At 45.6% G+C, this 19,397-nt stretch overlaps 1 protein-coding gene across 1 annotated transcript in view; it reads right to left on the reverse strand.

Moving 5' to 3' along the window:
• The window catches only part of snd1 (staphylococcal nuclease and tudor domain containing 1), a 172,088-nt gene that overhangs the window by 48,646 nt on the left and 104,045 nt on the right, over positions 1 to 19,397 (reverse strand). Inside the window, exon 17 of the mRNA XM_056424296.1 lies at positions 12,367 to 12,555. Within this exon, the coding sequence (XP_056280271.1) occupies positions 12,367 to 12,555 (189 nt within the window). The remainder of the gene's footprint in view (positions 1 to 12,366; positions 12,556 to 19,397) is intronic.

Here is a 19,397-nt window from a genome sequence, read left to right on the forward strand (position 1 = left end):
TCGGTTCATCGATGAAAAATAAACTAAAAACTGTAATTTTCAACCCTTTATTCAAAACAGGGTTCGTACAGTCATGGAGAAATCATAGCATTTTAAAATGCTTATATCCAGGCCTGAAAAAGACATTGAAAGAAATAAAATCCCAAAAGTCGTGCGAATGTGTTATATTCATATGTTCTTTTACACGGTATATACTGTATGCTTTGGAATTCTCATTGTTGGTTTACATATTACATCTTCTCACTTTTACATGTATACACAGAGTTTTCACAGAATGTTTGGTCCTGGAAATGTGGTTTAAAGTCCTGGAAAGGTCATGGACAGCCATTGGTCAGCGTGTGTATGAACCCTGTCCACGCTTTACTCGCGCTCAACTCGACTTTTGTTACTCGAACATCTCCACGACTTATTGAGCGCTGTAAAAATGGCGCGACACAACGAATCGATAATGACATTCGTTGCCAACTATTTTAATGATCGTTTTTTATCGATTTAATCGATTCGTTGTTGCAGCCCTAGAATCGATTCACTTAGCATTCTCCTTACAGAGAGAAGGCATTGGAGAGCAGGTGAGGTGAGGGGAGAATAATAAATAGGACGCCTCATTCAGGGCTTGGATTGGGAAAGTGTCAAAAGGAAGGGAGCCAGAGAGTTAGAATTAGAGTCCCCGCCATCAGTAAAGAGGAAGATGGGAACGATAGCGGGTCGTTAGTGGAGCAAAAACACATGAATGAGAGAAACAGTCGAGGAGTTGGAAGAGGGGAGAAAAAAAAGTGAAAAAAGCAGAAGAATGAGAGCCAGAGGAGAAGCTGTCATGAGGCGCACACAAGAAAAGAAATAAAATAAATAAGCAAACGCATTTAGGAGTGGAATTGGCTGCTCAAGCGAGACCCGTCTGCCAACGTGCGGAGGGCTCAGTGTCTGTGAGCAGGTCATAAAGGGAACCAATGAGGCGTCAGCATCCACTCTGGCTCCAAGCTTCTCCTCCACAGCGTAGGCTGATGGGATCTGCCTCAGCCCAGATGAATCTAGAACTTAGACTGTGTGCATATTGGTAACAAACAGTGTAAATAATAATGCATATTCAGCGAGGCCACAGGGGCCACCGGTGCATGTCGTGTTCCTTTTAGGTGACGACGGGCCGGCGGAGCAACGGCAGCGCTCATTAAGGGCTCGGAACTGTGGCGCTCATTAAATAGGGCAAGGGTTGAAGATCCCAACCGGCAGAGAGAGACATTTCAAATGATGCCCTCTAGAAACAAATATTTTGCAATTCTTTACACGCCAGAGCAAAGTGAGGGGAAAAAGCAAGGGAGGGGTATTTCACTGCCGACCCATATTAAATGTAGTTAAGTGTGGCTCTGAGCAGGGGCCCTAAAAAATGTCAAAGTGCGGTTAAATGATTATAACCTGCACGTGTCTTGTTTTCTTATTTCTATTTTTTACTGCCCGCAGTGTTTGCCTTCTTCCCCTGATTAAACAAGGACGATGACAGAGGACACCTGAAGCAGAGCGAGAATGCGAGGACTCGATGTTTTCACAGCATCTGCCCGATGACTCCGAAAAATAAATAAATGTCAGTTATCTGTGGGGGGGAAAATGTCATCACCGCTTGTGCCCGTAATGGATGTTCACATGAACGGCGCGGACGATACATCACGAAGGGGTCGTCTGTGCAAACTGCTGCAAGGTTACGGGAATGTCACCAGTGCGGGCTCATTCAGTTAGCGTCGCACTGATCAAATGCAGAACGTATTGTCATAAATACAAAAGCATGATCATACTTCATTTAGGTGAACACCCATAACGCTGTTTAGTACCCGACTAATCGAAGCGCTGCAGTCTGAGGTTTAAATACTGTCCGGTGTGTTTAGATTCAAGGCTGACTGCCTGTATTCCACGCACTCATTCTAATGGAGGTAAGAATCAGTCAGCCACAACCAGTCCTCAGCCAACCAAGAGAAAGCGTTTCCCTTTAGTTTACAGGGTCCCAGTGGGCGCCGACCGGATAAAAAAGAACAAATAATCTCTGCTCCAGTCGGTGCGTGTCCTTCACACTCGCTGCCGCAGCGATGGTGGGGAGATTGGGGCAGAGGAGGGAGAGAGAGAGAGAAAAAAAAGGGGGGGAAAAAGAAAGGGAAGCCCCAAGATATAAGAGGGGCAGGGGGACAGAGCAAGGCAGGCGGGGAGACCTGGGGTTTGTGTTTTCTAGGGCGGGTGGCGGAGCAGAGCATGTGTTAATCAGCCATAATGCAACACACAACGTCATCAAATGATGCTCTCTGCCAGCGTTTCACCTCCTCTCACTCTTTTCAGCCCTCTCTCTCTCTCTCTCCCTCCTTCTGTGGCCTCGGCCCTTCCTCCAGAGAGCAGGGTGAATGGGTGGGGTTTTGCAGTCGGGGGAGGGTGGTTAGTGGTGGTGGTGGGGGGGGGACTGCCTGAGTTTTTCTGCACTGATGAACCAGAGGCAGCCTCAAACCTGCCCCTGAGGACCTCTAAGAGCCCGCAAGAATCCTGTGCATGACTGGAGAAGGGAAAGCACAAGACCAAGGACATCCAGACAAACGCACACAAACACAACAAAGAACATGCACACACACACACACATGCAACTTAAAGTGACTCGACGCACAGTGACAGGAAGGACCATATGCACACTGCTGCATCAACAAAAAGTCCCACTTCCTGTTTATATGCTTCACCAAGTAGAATATTTCATTGTCGCTTGTGTGTCGCTCAGGACTGTCCTGACGTCCTTGAGGCTGGACGCATTTTTCAGATGACATCTTCAAAGTCGCCGTGTAATCCTGCAACTCATGTGAATGCATAATTTAGCATGCAGAAGGTGAGACTGCTGAGGCGGACTCGCTTCATTAAGTGAGTCGTATATCGTTTTTTTTAAAAGGTTCTTGCTCATCAAAACGAGTTTGCGTGCAGCGGTTTCGCCGTGTGCACAAACGCACCGCTCGGTTGTCGAGGGAGACGGGGCCGATGAAGACGGGAAGGATGTTTGCATGTGTATTCACGAGACTGCAAGTGGAGCTGACGTACTGCTGAATTTGCAACTTGGAACTGGGGGGGGGGAAAAAAAGAGGATGAAGACTGGGTGGGAGAGAGAAGAAAAAGAGAGAGAAAGAGAAGACAGGGGGGTTGGGGGTGTAAATAGCACACATCACTGGGTCCACTGATCTCTTTCCGTCTCTCTGCCTCGGGGCACTAAGGGTCCAGCTTGCCGTCTACAGTGGGCCGGTCACCGGAGATTGTGTGCATGCCCACGTCTCCGTCTGCACTGTCGGTCGGCACATGCTCAAAGTGTGTTTGAGTAAGCAGGAGCGAGGAGACAGTCAGAGTATGGTGGGCGCCTCCCTCCATCCGCAACCATGTTTGTTTGTTTGTGGGCGGATGTGTACACAGAGAGTCGTATGATGTCATCTTATAGCCCCACGAAGGAGCCTCCGTCAGCTCCTTTCTGCAGTGTGGTAGGTGGTTCACATCTTGGGCAAGCCGTGCCGACAAGAAAGATGAAGGCAGGAGTGAACTTGCACACGCAGACAATACAACGACGATTATGGCATCGTAAACAAACGGAGCGATAATGGTATGCAGTCCTATGCAAAAGTACGCCTCTGCACACACACCCACACACACCCACACCCACACAACAATCCTCCCCATCTCTTCCAGAGATGTGAGGTCTCACACGGGTCACCTCTCCCATTGTGGCCACCCTGCAGGCAATGATGTCCCCTTGCCGTGATCCTGCTGTCCTTTCACACGCCCTGCAACCTTCATCATGCGTGTGTATCGACATGCTGGCAATGGGGGCCAAACGTTCACGCACTGAATGCGTTGATGAATTCCGGGATGGGATGGGGTCTCTGAGTCACTGATCGTGTTGTTCTGCTGCCTTAAAGGCCGTCGCTCATTTTTTTAAAGTTCCATTTCAAACTTTCTGGACTCCGACTCGAATAAATACACAACAGTAATAATAATAATCAATTGGATCATCGTACATGTACTGATTCAGTCAAACTTATTACACTTTACTTTCTTGAACCAATGCAAAGATGCTGTGGTAATAGTGTAGCAAAAAAAGAAGAAGCCTGCTTTAGAATCAGTGATTTTCTGACACGCTGTTCGTGAGCTCACGCTGCAGAGGCATTGCGTTGCGCTCGGGTTTCTAATGCCGTTTGAGGATTAACATAATCATCAGAATCTTCATCAGCCTTAGTGGTATTCTGCTAAGTGCCTAAAAAACCCAAGTTGGTTCTGAAAGGAGCCCAGAAATATGTCCAAATGATGATAGATAATGCCGTCCCAAAGAAAAGCCAAGACTTGTGTTAAACTAAAAACACGAGCATGTTATATTTAGCATCATGTAATTTTTGCCACTCAGAAATATGCAAATCACCAGGGGCGTAATGCTTCTCCTGGCCCTCCGTCTTTGAGATGGCTGAGCAAAACGTTGATCCTATTTTATTCTCCCATTAGTGTTCTGTTTTTTTTTTTTTTTTTAAAGGGCCGGTGCACATGGTTGACACTTTAATACAATGTGTAACTAAACACCGTCATTAAAGAAACAATACTCGTAAAGACTGAAATACATCCAGAGGCATTACATTTTCTCCATTAATATATGTAGAGCATGCATCATTGGGCCCTGTAATGTACAGGTGCATAACACAAGAGTTGAGTCAGCAGGTTGAAGTAGAACACCTGCATTACGCTGGGCAGTGAGACGCGTTCGGCCTCTTCACTGGAGGAAGCACATGGTCACACCAAACAACCTTTGAGGGCAGAAATCCAAGTTCACCAAGTTAAGATGAGGGACTTTGCTGGACTTGGAGCAGATAAAGTGCCTTTGTTGATTTTTTTACCCAAAGTTTACTCATAAAGCCCAACAAAAGACTATTCTGAAACCTTTCAACAAAGGAATTGAAGGCTCTGCTTGTGACCTTGAAAATATAACCAAAGCTGCAAAGATATATTATATTGAGTTCTGCATTTCTGACAGCAAGTAAAAAGTTCAGTGTTATCAAAGAAATCCATCTGGCATTACCTGACGCATTCTGAAAAGGAGGTAGCTTTCATCTACCTATAGGCCTTATAATAATATTATCCTACAGTGACCGAGTCTCTCCTCAATCCTTTCAAAGGCAGCTGGGACATTTCATTCTCATCCCAGCAGGAGGAGCTTCTTCCATCATGAACGTTTCCTCTCCAAAAAGGCCGGACAGGTTATTAATGTAATATCACTTTGTCATGGTCGTTGTCGCCGTCTCGACACCACGCCGCCTCCATTTGTTTAACCACAGTAAGCAATAGATGAAGAGATAGAAAGGGAGGGATGACGGTAATTGTAATACAGGTGCAATCTTCCTGTTTACCTAAAAAATGCCATTACGGCTCTTCTTCACAAGGCCTAATGCAATTTGTGCGAGAAAAGTAATAACGGTAATGATTTCATGTTATCCCCAAAACGTCTCTGCGAAGTGAGCACAGCCAGGCACCAACGGCGGAGCGGTTTGAAGTTGAGATAAGATCATTTGCTATAGCAGCAATGGAACCTGGCTGAAAGAGGTCTAAATTGGAGAACCAGTGGGTAGACTCAGGAACAAAGGCAAATGTACTTTATTTAATTTAAAGCCTCCATAGTTGAGCCACTTTAATAATAATCCACAGCATTTTTCTACAATGTTGCCTGGTGACTGCCTCCTGGTTATTTCACTGTGGGACGCCGAGACAAATCGTGAGGAAAAGAGAAGAAAAAAATTGAAACCCAGAAAGCATTCCAATGGCTCCGGGGCTCAGGAAAGCACTGAGCGCAGTATTAATAGCAGAGGAACTGTCATTTATGGAAAACAAGAAACGCTGCTTGTATGTAATTCTAGCTCGACTATTCACAGAAGACGGAGCACATGCATATGCAGCAGGAAGTGGTCTTCCGTCGCATGAATCACGCGTTTCAAGGTAACACGGGATAGAATGCCAACCGTCACTAATCCTTGGGAGTGAGGCCAAACTTCTCCCTGCCTGAACTCAAAGACACGAGCCTATCAGCTTCTCTAAAAGTCCAATTATCTTGATTCATCCACAGTGTGTTCCTGTGTGGCCAGGTGTGTGTTGTGCTGACTGGTGAGAGGGAGCACAGTTTAGATGGGAGGACAGGGACATGCTGCTTTTCTGCACACTCTTTGGTTAGATGGCGAGGTGTTTGGCTTACAAGGCAAGGCTGCCCGGCCCTTGAGAGGGCGAGCCGGAGGCAATTGAAGTGAATTAAAAAGGAACACACAAAAAATGTGCAGCGTACCGATAATCAGACTTGCTTACAAGGCTAGTCAGCCAAATCGCAGCAAATCAAAGTGCTGCGATTTGCTTTGGAGCACCGGAGTGGTCGGTGTGAGCCGTGTGTCGATGCATTCTTGTGAGCAGGCCCTTGGGCGAAGTGACAGTCAAGAACTTGCAACACGATTATGTACTTCAATCACGCACCGTCAAGGACACGTCACCAGGCTCAATGTCAAAACGATGCTGCTTCGAGTACTTTGACGAGTGTCTTTGATGGACGGGTAAAGCGGAGGGAACAGCTGCGCCGTGGTCCTCCTGGGTTTATGCTTCCGAGGGATTTCATATATACAGGACTGTCTCAGAAAATTAGAATATTGTGATGAAGTTCTTTATTTTCTGTAATGCAATTAAAAAAACAAAAATGTCATGCATTCTGGATTCATTACAAATCAACTGAAATATTGCAAGCCTTTTATTCTGATTTATTGCTGATTATGGCTTACAGCTTAAGAAAACTCAAATATCCTATCTCTAAATATTAGAATATCATGAAAAAGTATACTAGTAGGGTATTAAACAAATCACTTGAATTGTCTAATTAACTCGAAACACCTCCAAGGGTTTCCTGAGCCTTGACAAACACTCAGCTGTTATAAATCTTTTTTTTACTTGGTCTGAGGAAATATTAAAATTTTATGAGATAGGATTTTAGAGTTTTCTTAAGCTGTAAGCCATAATCAGCAATATTAAAAGAATAAAAGGCTTGCAATATTTCAGTTGATTTGTAATGAATCCAGAATGCATGACATTTTTGTTTTTTTAATTGCATTCCAGAAAATAAAGAACTTTATCACAATATTCTAATTTTCTGAGACAGTCCTGTATATATAAATTCTCTCTCCTCTCAAAAAGGGTACAAGTCATTCAGCAGCCTAACTCACTGTGACCACAGTCCAGGCCAAAGAAGGAACCGTCCTCAGCTGAGGGGAACAAAGGGCGTGACACGGGGCATCCGAGAAGACATTAATCCGGTGAATAAGAAGGCATTCAAAGATGATTAATTGAACGAGCAGTGAAAAAAAAGAGAGAGGGGGGGGGTGTAGGTGAAGAGGGTGGTCATCAGTGAACATACACTGAAGAGGTTAAGAGAGACAGTGGGCTGAGCAGGACTGAAAGAAAGGGGGCGGGCCTTGATGAAAGGAAGAGAGTCCTGTGACATGCAATGTCTCCAACAGGGGTTTGTCCTCTCGTCTTTCTTTCGCCGTTCGCTCTCTTTTTCATCTCCCTCTCTTCCCCCTCCGAAACCCATCGGAGTGCGATAATCTCCATCAAGGTTGGGCAATTACAGAGAGACGAAACCCTTGCTCAACAGAAAGCACAGTCTGGTTATTATCGAGGGCCCATTGTTGACTCCCTTCTTAATAATTGGGCCACTGCAATCACGAGCACGCCGTGTGCCTCCAGCCGTTAGGTTCCGGTCTTTCAGGTCGACGGACGCCCAAAAAGACACGCGTGCTTTCAACATTGGAGGATGGGTCAAAGCTCCAACTCGCAGAGACGTCCCTCTCATGACACCACCTCCTCATCCTATTTTGTTTGAAATTGTTTTCTATCAAAATGTTCACAAATACTGTATTATATATATATACACATATTGACAAGTGGAAGGACTGCTCCCGACGCACTTTGAGCCAAACTGCTGCTATCGTGTCAATTTTGTTTTACTCCGGTGCAGCATGGGAATACTGGAACATCATATGAATCGCTGCAATGAGCCGACTCCAATTACAAAGACGGAATGCAGCGCTTTTGCAACCACTCGTGTTTACAGAGTTGCCTGATAAGCAAGAATTTGTTTTTCTACCTCTTGGAGCATCAACACACCGACACACACACCTACACACACCCACACAATGTAAGGCAAGAGATGGAAGCATCGTTTGGCAACAACCTCCTCTCTGTTAAAAGAACGTGAAATGGGTAAATACAGTGTCTGTCAGGTTCTGTATTGTCGCTGCATCGTGTAAACGTTAGCACCGAAAGCACAACAATAGGTTTCCGACAGGGCGACGCTTCAGAGATTTATGTAAACAATAGCTTCGCTTTAAATAAACGTAATGGGGAACAGAATTAGGAAACGCGTCCGGGCCTACAACTTGAGCCTTCAGCGTGTGTGTGTTTGCTGTGAGGACCGTTACTAAATATTGTTCTAAGAGATGCTGATGCGCAAGATTAAAATCTGCTGAGCTCCAGCAAAGGCTCTTTTTTCAAACCCTTTGGAAAGCTTCATTTAGAACACAATCACTTTGTCCCATTGGTCTCATTGCAGCAAAAACTCATATTCACTTCAGTCACTTGACCGAAGCAGTTTTGGTCCAGGATGCTCCTGCAGAAAGCCTGGATCCCTGTTGTGGTCGCGGGTCCCCGCCGGGCCACCGATGCAAAGTTTTCTTTAATGAGTGCACGTGCGTGCGTGCGTACACACGCCCCCTCCGAGTCCACTTCATTACGACAGCCTTGTTTTCTTGTGGGGATGCCTGACACAGCAGTACCACTGATGTCTTCCATCTCCACAGCCGTAGGGCCAGTAAAGAGGAAAGCCGGGGAGGGTGCAACCTGCCCGACCGAGCCTCAGCAGCCGACAGACAAAGACCAACCGATGACTTCAAAAGAGAAAGACGGGGGGGAACTACTTTTTCCAGGCGCTCAGCTTTTCTCGAGATGGTCTCTCCGGGTTAATTAGAATACAGAGTCGCACCTCGTGTACCTTCAAGTTGCATACGATGCATTCACACGCGCATACAACAGACCCCCCGGTGCTCCCTTCACACAACACACTCTCAAGTGCGCGCACACAAACACACCGGGCTGTGGTCGACTTGCCCACCGCTGCGTGTGGCGAGCCAACATCAAACATAACCGCTGTGTGTCCGGTCCGCTCGGGGCGCCGCTCTGTCGTCTGTTCTCGCGGCCCGGTCTGCGCTCAGGTCATCGCCCTGTGGTGGAAGTTGGTCTGCCGTAACGTCGGTGAGGGTATCAGGGGCTTCAGGAATGTGTGGGATTCAACATGGCGGGGTCGATGAGCTCGAGGTAAAAAAAAAAAAATGGAATTCCAGTCAGAATGTTCACCTGCTACTGATCCCAAGATCAGTAGCTCTCACTTTCAGCCCAGGAAGATACAGATGGAAATCAGTTTTGAGAAACATAGTGAGGCCAATTGTAAGAAAAAGGAGAGCATGAAGTGTGTGCTGTCAAAAATATTGATTAAGTAACGATTGTAAATACTTGGAACATTTCCCGCACTACTGATACATCAACACCTGCTGCCCTTCTCGCTCGCTCTTCACGCACGCACGCACGCACACGCACACACACACACACACACACACACACACACACTGCCCAACTAGCCCCACCTCTTCTCACAAAGTGCCGCCTTCTTGTTTCTCGTCTCATTCGCTCCGATGGAACAACATCTGTCGGTCTTGGCTAGTCATTAATGTTTCATATGAATTATGGAGACAGTAGGCCCCAATATTTGAACACCTTGCTGCAAACGGCTCCAACTCGGCTTGGAGAGAGAGGCCCAAGGTAACCCTAACCACCTTCACCCTTCGGGTACCCCTCTTCTGGACCTCCCCCGCCTATCTTTATCACTTATTCAAAAGCTAACATGTAATTTCCTTACTGTCACGTCAATTTTTCCAATATTTTTTTCCAGATTAAAGAGAAGGGAAAAGAAAACACAGCCTCTTCTCGGCTCGGACTGTAGATCACATTTATTTGGGGTAGAGGAGGCATTTGTGTCTCCTCGAGGACTTGAATAGGTAGATGCGAGTGGAAAAGAGCAAATGGAAGAGAGGGTAAAATAAATATGTTACAGAGTTGGAGAGAAAGAGAACAGTGATGACAGCTGGCCAGGCACTTCATGCATCTGGCAGGGGTGACTCGTGGAGCCATAATGAAAATTCAGGGCGAGATCAGGATCAGTGTGAGCGATGCCTCCATCCATCAAAGGACTCCCATTGAGGGGGGGGGGGGGCTACTCTCACCCCCAGATGGAGCGTCTGCACATTAACACTTTAACTAAAGTTATTGTCTGCATGCTTTTAATGCACACACTGTTTATTTCTGTCACGGCGCTATTAGAGTGGACCCAAAGCACGACTCAGACAGGAGTAACAAAGAATACTGTCTTTGGTTGGAAACAGGCTGGGTCAAAACCAGGCGCGTCTCTAGGATTTGGATACATCTGGGGCTTAGCCCACGGCGATCGTTGTCGACGGGGGGGTGCTAGTGAGTTTTTCTAGTGAGAGTGTGCTCACCTGTGTGTGCGGATGTGTCAGCGCGTATCACGGCAGAGCGATGCGCGTTATGGGAGCGGCGGCGCTGGGCTTAGCCCAGAAGAGTGAAGCAACGAAATGTGTAGACATAGAAACACTCTCAGACAGCAGCTTGCTGTTTTGGGTGAATGACGTCACGTGCGACCTGGAGGTGTTAACCACTTGTGTGCCAAATCTTTTTTTTTTTTTTTTTTTAATTAACATTCGGGGATAATTAAAAAACATCCGGGGCTTTAGCCTAGGGACGCCACTGGTCAAAACCGGGAGATCAGTCGAAGAAGCAAACAAGTCCAAAAAGGGGCGGGGCAGAGAATCAGAGGTCAGGGCAGGCAGGTCAGGAATATACTCTAATAACGCTGGAGAACTTGGCACGAAAACACAAGACAATCTGGCAGAGGACAAGTGGAAGTGAGGGAGCTAAATAGTGAGGGACTAATGAGGGGATGGGCTGCAGGTGAGAAGGGCGTGAGGACCAGGTGAAGGGAATGAGGGACTAACGAGGGAGTGATCAGAGGCAGGTGAGGGGAGTTGGATTGACGAGATGGTGTGACAGGATGAAAACAACTATTACAAAAAGGAAGGCGTGGAGCTAAACTGTTACAATTTCACGATGTAATGGGGTGTCACGCCAGATATTTTACCTTGATAAGGATACACACTTTCTGCTGAAAAGAAAGAGCTCAGTTGTGTATTAATGGAAGCCAAAGGTCGCAGCACCACCTGTCTTAATTGGCTGTCATGCTGTTAGGGGGAATGGGCTTTGCCTTTGACAAGGGCAGGGTGTGGAAGTTTCCAAGTGACAATAGTGAAGTTGCTGTCGAGGGAAGAGTGCGTCTGGTTGCTCACTTATTGGAACAGAGACCTTTACGTCTTCTACCCTCACTTCTGATCTTCATTCCTGCTGACTGCATCTTTACCTCGACTAATGAACTGCTAACGCGTACTGATGTCTAAGGGAGCTGGCTAGTCGTGCAGCTTGCAAGACAGTGGAACACACTCTGACAGCACAGACTCAAATATGTCCCAGGACAGCCGGACGGGGGACACAATAGATTAGGGATGCGAGAGGCAGAAAGGTCCATCCTGCTCCGGTGCTGCCGGGGTGGTGGATGCAAGGTTCAGTGGTTCTAAAGCGCGTGCCGGTGAAACATTACATGTTGGCTTGATGATAACACTATTGAAGACATTTATCTTGAGCTTTAACCTATTCTAAATAATACAATGCTAAATGTCAGTCTGGATACCCAAGTTTTACTATAAAAAGGAGTAAATTCCCCACAAAATGACCATTTGTATTTCAATTACACTTATATTTCTTTCATCTTTCACGGAGAACGGAGATGAGCCTGACGAAGTGAAAGCCTCGCTGATCCAGTCATATGCGCACTTCTTCCTAAACACATTTGAACTCAAATACTACTAGAAACACCCGTCTTACAGCCGTCTCATGCCTGTGCTTGGACTCTGCGAGTCACTTCATGACACGGTGGCGACAGAATATTTACTCCCTTTACAGATTGTCCATTTACTTTAGAGGCATGCATGAAAAACTAAGTTATATTAAAGAATTCAAGGCATAACATTGAGTAATTGTTGCACAAATAGTCCTCTACAGGCTGAAGCATTGCTTTGTTGAACGTGGGTGAATAAATGGAGGTGCTTCTTTCACCACTTAGAAGCTTGGGAGTGTTGACAGATAGAAGAGGATGCACAGCAGCATGTAGAGGACGCCTACCTTCTCCTTCTTCTCTCGGCACGCGTCCTCTGCCGAGACCAAGGTTTTGTAGTAGTTGCTGCGCTCGGCTGTGAAGTGGACCTTGGACAGAGCGTTTTCCACCAGGGCGATTGACAGATTCAAACTCTCGATGTGCAGCCAGCCAATGAAGTTCCCCGCTTTGTCCATGCTCTCCACTTCAACTTCCACCTGGAATGAGAGAAGAGAGCAGGGGAGGAATGAGAGGAAGAAAAGTTAGTGTCTTGTGTCCAAGAGATTCAATGACAGCAATGAAGTGACAGTGGGGGGTGGGAGTGTCCTGCGAGGAGACGCCACCGTTTTTAAATAGACCCATCAATGGAGGCCTGTGAGCTCTGTATTGATTTGGTCAAACAAACATACACACACACACACACACACACACACACACGCACACCTGCTTCCTTTCTTTGCTGTGGCTCAGAGGGATCGGCAGGATCTGGTCGTGGGCAGCGCAGCACACATTTGTTGAACACACACAGCCAGTGGGGGCCTCTCGTCCTCGGGCCCATTGAGGCCGACCTGCCCGTGACATTCTAAATCGAGTTTTCAATAGGACTAGGGCTGCAACAACGAATCGATAAAAATCTAGTATTAAAATAGTTGGCAACGAATTTCATTATCGATTCGTTGTGTCGCGCGATTATTACGGCGCTCAATAAATCACGGAGTATAAACAAAGTTGAGTTGAGCGCAGAGCGGCGCAGGAGAAACAAGAGCAGAGCGGAGGGAGAGGAGAGACGGAACGCTGCGTTGTGAGAGCCAATCAGCGCTGAGCTGCTCCTCTGTTGATGAATCTAATTGGCTGCTGCTGCTCACGTGGCGCTGGATGCGGAAGTCATTCACGTAGTCGGAGACATTCACGGAGCTAAGTGCGCCTCCGGGTGACGTTATGAACCCAGACACCAGGGCGCTACATGTCACGACGTGTGTGGCATTTCCACAAGAGTATAACGTAGAAAACGTGGTTATTTTTCCCCGGAGAAAGGCAACGGAGATAAGCCACGATGCCACTGGCTGTGAGCGCTGCGCGTGCAGACAACATTTAACGGAGCGGAGCAGCGCGTGCGCTCTGATCGCTCTTTTAATGAAGTATCGATACTGAAAATATGCTAAATCTCATCGTTTTTAACGTACGGGTACTTTGTTAGTATCGCTACACCGTGCAGTGTGACAGCAGCAGATGTAGCAGACTAACATTCAAGCTAACCTAACTTCCCAAACGCTGTGGACATCTGAACGCTGATTGGCCGAGACTTGACACGTCCCATCAAAGATGTTTTATTGCGAAGAGCACCACTTTACATTTTTTCCGCGTCTCACTGCAATCTCAACGGCAGCGGGCCAGGTGAAAAAAATAATAAATCGGAACGCGTCTCTGGTATTGTTCAGGGGGCCGGTCCAAATGGGGACCACCGCTCAGGAGAGGAACGCTGTCTGTTTGTGACGGTTCATCCACATGCTGACCAGTGAACAGGTTCATCCACATGCTGACCCGTGGATCTCCAGGACCTTTCCATGACTTTAAACCAAATTTCCATGATTAAACATTTTGTGAAAACTCTGTCTATACATGACAAAGTGAGAAGATGTAGTATTTAAAATAACAATGAGAATTCCAAAGCATACCGTATATATACCGTGTAAATTAACATTTGAATAAAACAAATTTGCATTACTTTTCCAAATATTTTGGGATTTTATTTTGTTCAATTTCTTTTCTAGGCCTGCGAAGAGCCATTTAAAAATGCCATGACTTTTCCAGGTTTTCCATGACCGTACGGACCCTGTTTTGAATAAAGGGTTGAAAATGTAAGTTTTTTTGTTTTTTTAATCCGATTAATCGATAAAATAATCAACCGATTAATCGATTATCAAAATAATCGTTAGTTGCAGCCCTAAATAGGAGCGACTTCGGTGTCAATTTGCAAAAACTAAAACTGGAGAAATCCCAAGGTCTGCACAAAAAACGGAGAGAGTGGCTTTAAATTAGCGTTGACCCTGCACTTTGACATTAATTAAGGCTGAAAATGTTGCCATTCTACTGCGATGTAAATCATTTGCAATTAGTGACAGCGAAGTTGCAATTCCCTTAAGTTCACAAATGAGGGCAGTGAAACGGCTCACCCTGCTGACGGAGGAGGAAAGACCTCCCAACATTTCTCACGATTGGCTAAAACCAAATTCTGCCCATTCAGGCTAATTATCTATTCATTACATTTTTGTTTCATGAGTGATGGACGACCGGGCAAAGAAGAGAGAAAAGAAGAAGAAAAAAAATCAATTGATTTTTACATTTATTTTTGATCCTATTCTAAAGCCTCAGTCAGCGAGAAAGTGAGAGGGCAGGTGTGCCGGAGAGATAGAGAGAAGTCAAGAGATTAAGACTCGGGCTGCTTAGCCCTTCAGCCACAAGGGAAATCTGAGGGGAATTAAGTTAGTAAACTGCTCTGCCTTGTTCTCAACTAAAGTAAAACACTTTTATTAATGAATACATAATTTGCTCTCTTATTAAGCTCAAAACTGACAACCTCGGCATATAGCGGCGACTTGCATATAATTCCTCTTTCTAGATCCGTCAAGCTGTCGGCAGATTGGAAAATGACGAGAAGGTCTAAGGTTTCTACAGGAATGCAGCACTGACTCAAAGAATACAAAAGTATACATCATGTAGAAAAACAGCATTACATAATAACGTTGATAATAATGTATGTAGGTCCCGGCTGCGCAATCCAAGTTCACTCGTGCTCTGCCTCCGTTTGATCTCACTCTGCTTCGCTGCTACCTCAGACGCTCACCCCATTGTATCGCTCTTTGTTTTCCGAGTGCAGAAGCAGTTACATAACAAGGCTATTACAGCAGCACCGGTCCTCCGAGCACCCGCGTGTCAAAATGGGCGAGTGCTGGGAAAAAAGCGAGGCTAGAATAGCAAGAACCTACTTAACTGTCACCAACTGCAAAAGCAAACAGAAAACACTCGACAGCTAAACACAACCGGCACACACTAGCGAAACAAAAAAGAAAAAAGTAAATAGAGGGGAAATAAAAAGCTCCAGGGCCGGACTAAGAATGAGAAGAAAGAATCTTTGAATCCAACAATGAAGTCTGCACACTAAAAGCTCCTGAAACCATTATCGCTATGAAAAAACAAAAAGGGGGAGAAACAACCGTCATTTAAGCTGCCTTTGTAGAATGAGTGGAAGACTATTGACCTCTGATCAGCATTTTGCTTGGCAGGTGAGGTCTAATAAACGCTCATCGGCTCAAGGAGTTTAATCACAGTTCAAAGGGGGGCATTACGCACTCAGATGCCCCATTTGCCTCCATATGGCGGATGATTTACAGTCCTTCTGTAAAAGCTTTCCAAATCCTTCCACAGAGGTTTCAGTCGGGATGCAGAAAGCTATCTCGAGGTCAAGGAGATATTCTATCTCTCTCTCTCTCACTCCGCCCCCATTCCCGTGCAGCCGTACGTTTGCGAGAGGGAAAACAGAAGTCTCCTGGAACAACTAGATAAATGTGATGAATGTAACACGCGTGTGGAGGAAATCACACAGCCGGACAAGTCACATCCATCATGCTTTCATGGGGTCAGATGAAAACACGTGACATGCACTGATGAAAAAGAGAGAGAGAGGGGCGTAAAGATATGCTGAGGGGGGGAAAGAGTGCTTTAAGTTGAATTATTGGCCACAAAGATGAGTTTTCGATCCGATTGAAACCTTTTTAGTCCAAGCTTTCCCCGGACAACTTCAAAAAGAGAGATATTGTTTACCTTACTGCCAACATTCAAGAGAGGAAAGCAGCCTTCCTCCGGCTACGCCACAATGTGACGAGAAGTGTATCTATTAGTATCTACGACTAAGGGATGTCAATAACATACTAGAATATATCAACAATAACTTGACATGATTGAAAACGATCTGCAAAGTTCACAGGTTACAATCATACGGTCTAAACACACACTAATAGAGCAACGACAAGCTTTCAGCTTCACCAAGTAGTCATTCGAGTCACATCCGTCTTCATTGGATCGTGTCATATACGCAGACTGAAGTCAAACATATGTGTAAATGCTAAACCGTGGGTGACCGGTATCTTGAAAGCATCATTAAAAAAAATGAAGCTGGCATTTCACCAGGCAATGGGGAAGAGAAATTAAGTAATAGAAAGTGTAAATGGGAAATTAAGAAGGACACATAAATTCATTAAACAAAAGTGGATAGCCAATTAAGGCTTTAAACTCGTGGCAGGATTGCAGAATGTTGCTATAATATGTTGCACTTAATTGGAAAAATGAACTGACAACAGCTTGTTCATCCATCGAGCATCGCTGCCAAGAACGAGAACTTTGTCTCCGTGATTCCGAGGGTGCTTTAACTCGGTGCTAATAGGATTTATTTTCAGATTTTTAAAACAATACTTGTTCTACTTATTATATCGTTATTGAGCTTAAAACCATTTAAATTATAGTGTTTCTGGTTTTTAGACGGATACATTATTTTTGAGCACTGCTGAAATCTGGAGCATTTCTTATACGTGTTACACGACATGATTACTCAAATAAATAATCAATAGATCATTAAGCAAAAAATACCATACTTGATAGAGATGTATATATTTTAAATATAATTATTTCAGGAATATAGTAACCCACGAAGAGCTGCTCGTGTGGGTTTCCTTCTATGCGTGAAGACACAGCGTCGCAGCAGAGCTCAGGAGCCACATCCAAGACGGAATATCAGAGTTTTACACACACACACACACACACACACATGACATTTGAGATTCTCATCCCTTTAAAGTAAATAGCCTGGGTTAAATTGTGGAGAGGACGGGGGAGGCTGAGTGGAAACCGCTTTGAGTCGAGCCCAGATGGTTCCCAGTGGAGGCTTCCTCCGAGCCAAAATGGCTCCCGCCGGAACACAAATGGGCTCTGGTAATCTCATAAACGCTGGGATTGTGTCGACACAGTGGACGGAATAGAGAAAAAAGATAAATACGCGCACACACACACACAAAGCCATGCACGTGTGCGTGCGGGCACATACTACAAAAGACAAAGCCATTTGGTACCATTAAAGTGAAACCTGCCCGGGGGCCCGTTTTAAAACTGCAGCACATTTAATTCACTTAGCCGTCTGAAAGTGAATTAGAAATATATATATATATATCAAAAAAAGGACTACGGTAGGTGACACACCACGTCGGAGCCAAAACCTGCACTAAAAGAGAACGAAGGAACACCGACGGGTTGCCAATTAAAAGAATTGACAGGCGGTGGGATTTTCTTTTATTACCGCGCACAAACAAAAAGACATTTTCAATACCTGGAGGGGAAAAAACTGCGAATGGATAACAAGCAAACGGTTAAGGAGAGCAGGGTGTGTCCACTTTCGTGTTCAAGCCATTTACGACTCCACGAGGGGGAACCGGGCCCACGGGTGAGACGCTCAATGCAAGCACCGCTTTATGCACACATGCATTCTCTCGTCGGAGAAGAGCAGAGCGGAGACATAATGCAAGGCCAAGAGGAGATTAATCCGCCAGTCAGCACTTCTAAATCATCACTCACGGTAACTCTTGCACGACTTAAATCCAAATGTTACTGTATATTCCAATTACTGAGATCACAGTTATCACCAGAAAGATTTAGGTTTGCACGAGTCAAATTACGAGTCACGGTCGTAAAAGTTTAAAGGCAGGGACGGGGGCAAACATCGCTTTTGTTATGCGAATTTACTCCAGTCTGCTGCTGGTGTGTGAGTGAGAGAGGTATTGCGAGCGTGAGCGTGTGTGTGTGTGTGTGTGTGTGTGTGTGTGTGTGTGTGTGTGCGTGCGTGCGAACACCAGGAAAAACAGACTGGCAGGTGGAGACGTTTTGGCATGTCTTCATTCATTCTCATTAAGCAACACAGAGGCGGCCACTTTTATGGCTACTCTCCTGAGCCACTTAGCTTGGCTCGCTCGCATCTTTGTGTGTCTGTCCGCATGAAATCAAATCAGAGTGAAAGAAATCAATAGTTTTTAAGGAGCAAGTCCAATGATGTCGGGGATACTATTTATGTGGGTCTCTTTTGCGCCTGCCTGAGTGTATTCGAGGATTAGGGAACATAGTGTTCATCACATTAATGAATCTGGGTGTGTGAATATACCTGTACTGTCTGACAAAACAAATATGACAGATATAACGAAAGTCAGAAAAATAAAGAAAGACTGGAGTCACTCCCACCTACAGCCCTTTGCTCACCCAGCAGAATAAGCCATTCATCAAACTGAGCCTTGGAGAAGATTAAGGGAGTGGTGTGTAGGTGTGTGTATGTGTGTGTGTGTGTGTGTGAGTGCCTGTGTGTGTCTGTGTGCACGTGCTGGGGCAAAGGGATCAAACCTCTCAGCAGTGAGTGCTTCTAGGCCCTAGATTGGAGGTGCAAAGTGGGGAGAAAGAGGTAACATGGGAGAGCAATCAGATAATCGCTAGACCTTAATTCATATGCTTAGCCTTCCCCATTCACTTAAAAAAAAAAAAGAATAAAGAAATCAATGCTGTGGACAATTGAGAGTCACGAGTGTTGCATGAAGAGGACAGCTTATCCTTTTTTCTCGGGCACATCGAAGTAGAGAAAGCTGAGCGCTGGTGTGTCAGCCTCACTGCTTGTGTGAAAACTCCATTTAGGGGTATGAACGATGCCACAAAAGACCAACATCTCTCAAAACTGCCCCTCACGCCGGCTTATATGGATCTTTTTGTTCTTCTAAGTGGACACACAGTTACTTGAAATGATGCCTCTCAACCCCTGAGCAAGACGTACACCCACAGCGCAGATTTCAACCAAAAATCAATATCTCCAGAAGGTGTTCCTGTTGGGCGGCGATAATTAATCAAAGTGAAATTGCAAACTGAATGAAACTGTCCACGACGACATATGAGCGCCGAGCGAAATAATTAAACTGACAAGTACGACCGAGTCATAAACCCGCTATTAGTGTGACAGAGTCGCTCCGAGCCACGGCAG

The sequence above is a fragment of the Pseudoliparis swirei genome, chromosome 10 (assembly GCF_029220125.1).
Source record: "Pseudoliparis swirei isolate HS2019 ecotype Mariana Trench chromosome 10, NWPU_hadal_v1, whole genome shotgun sequence".
In the NCBI taxonomy this organism is placed as follows: domain Eukaryota; kingdom Metazoa; phylum Chordata; class Actinopteri; order Perciformes; family Liparidae; genus Pseudoliparis; species Pseudoliparis swirei.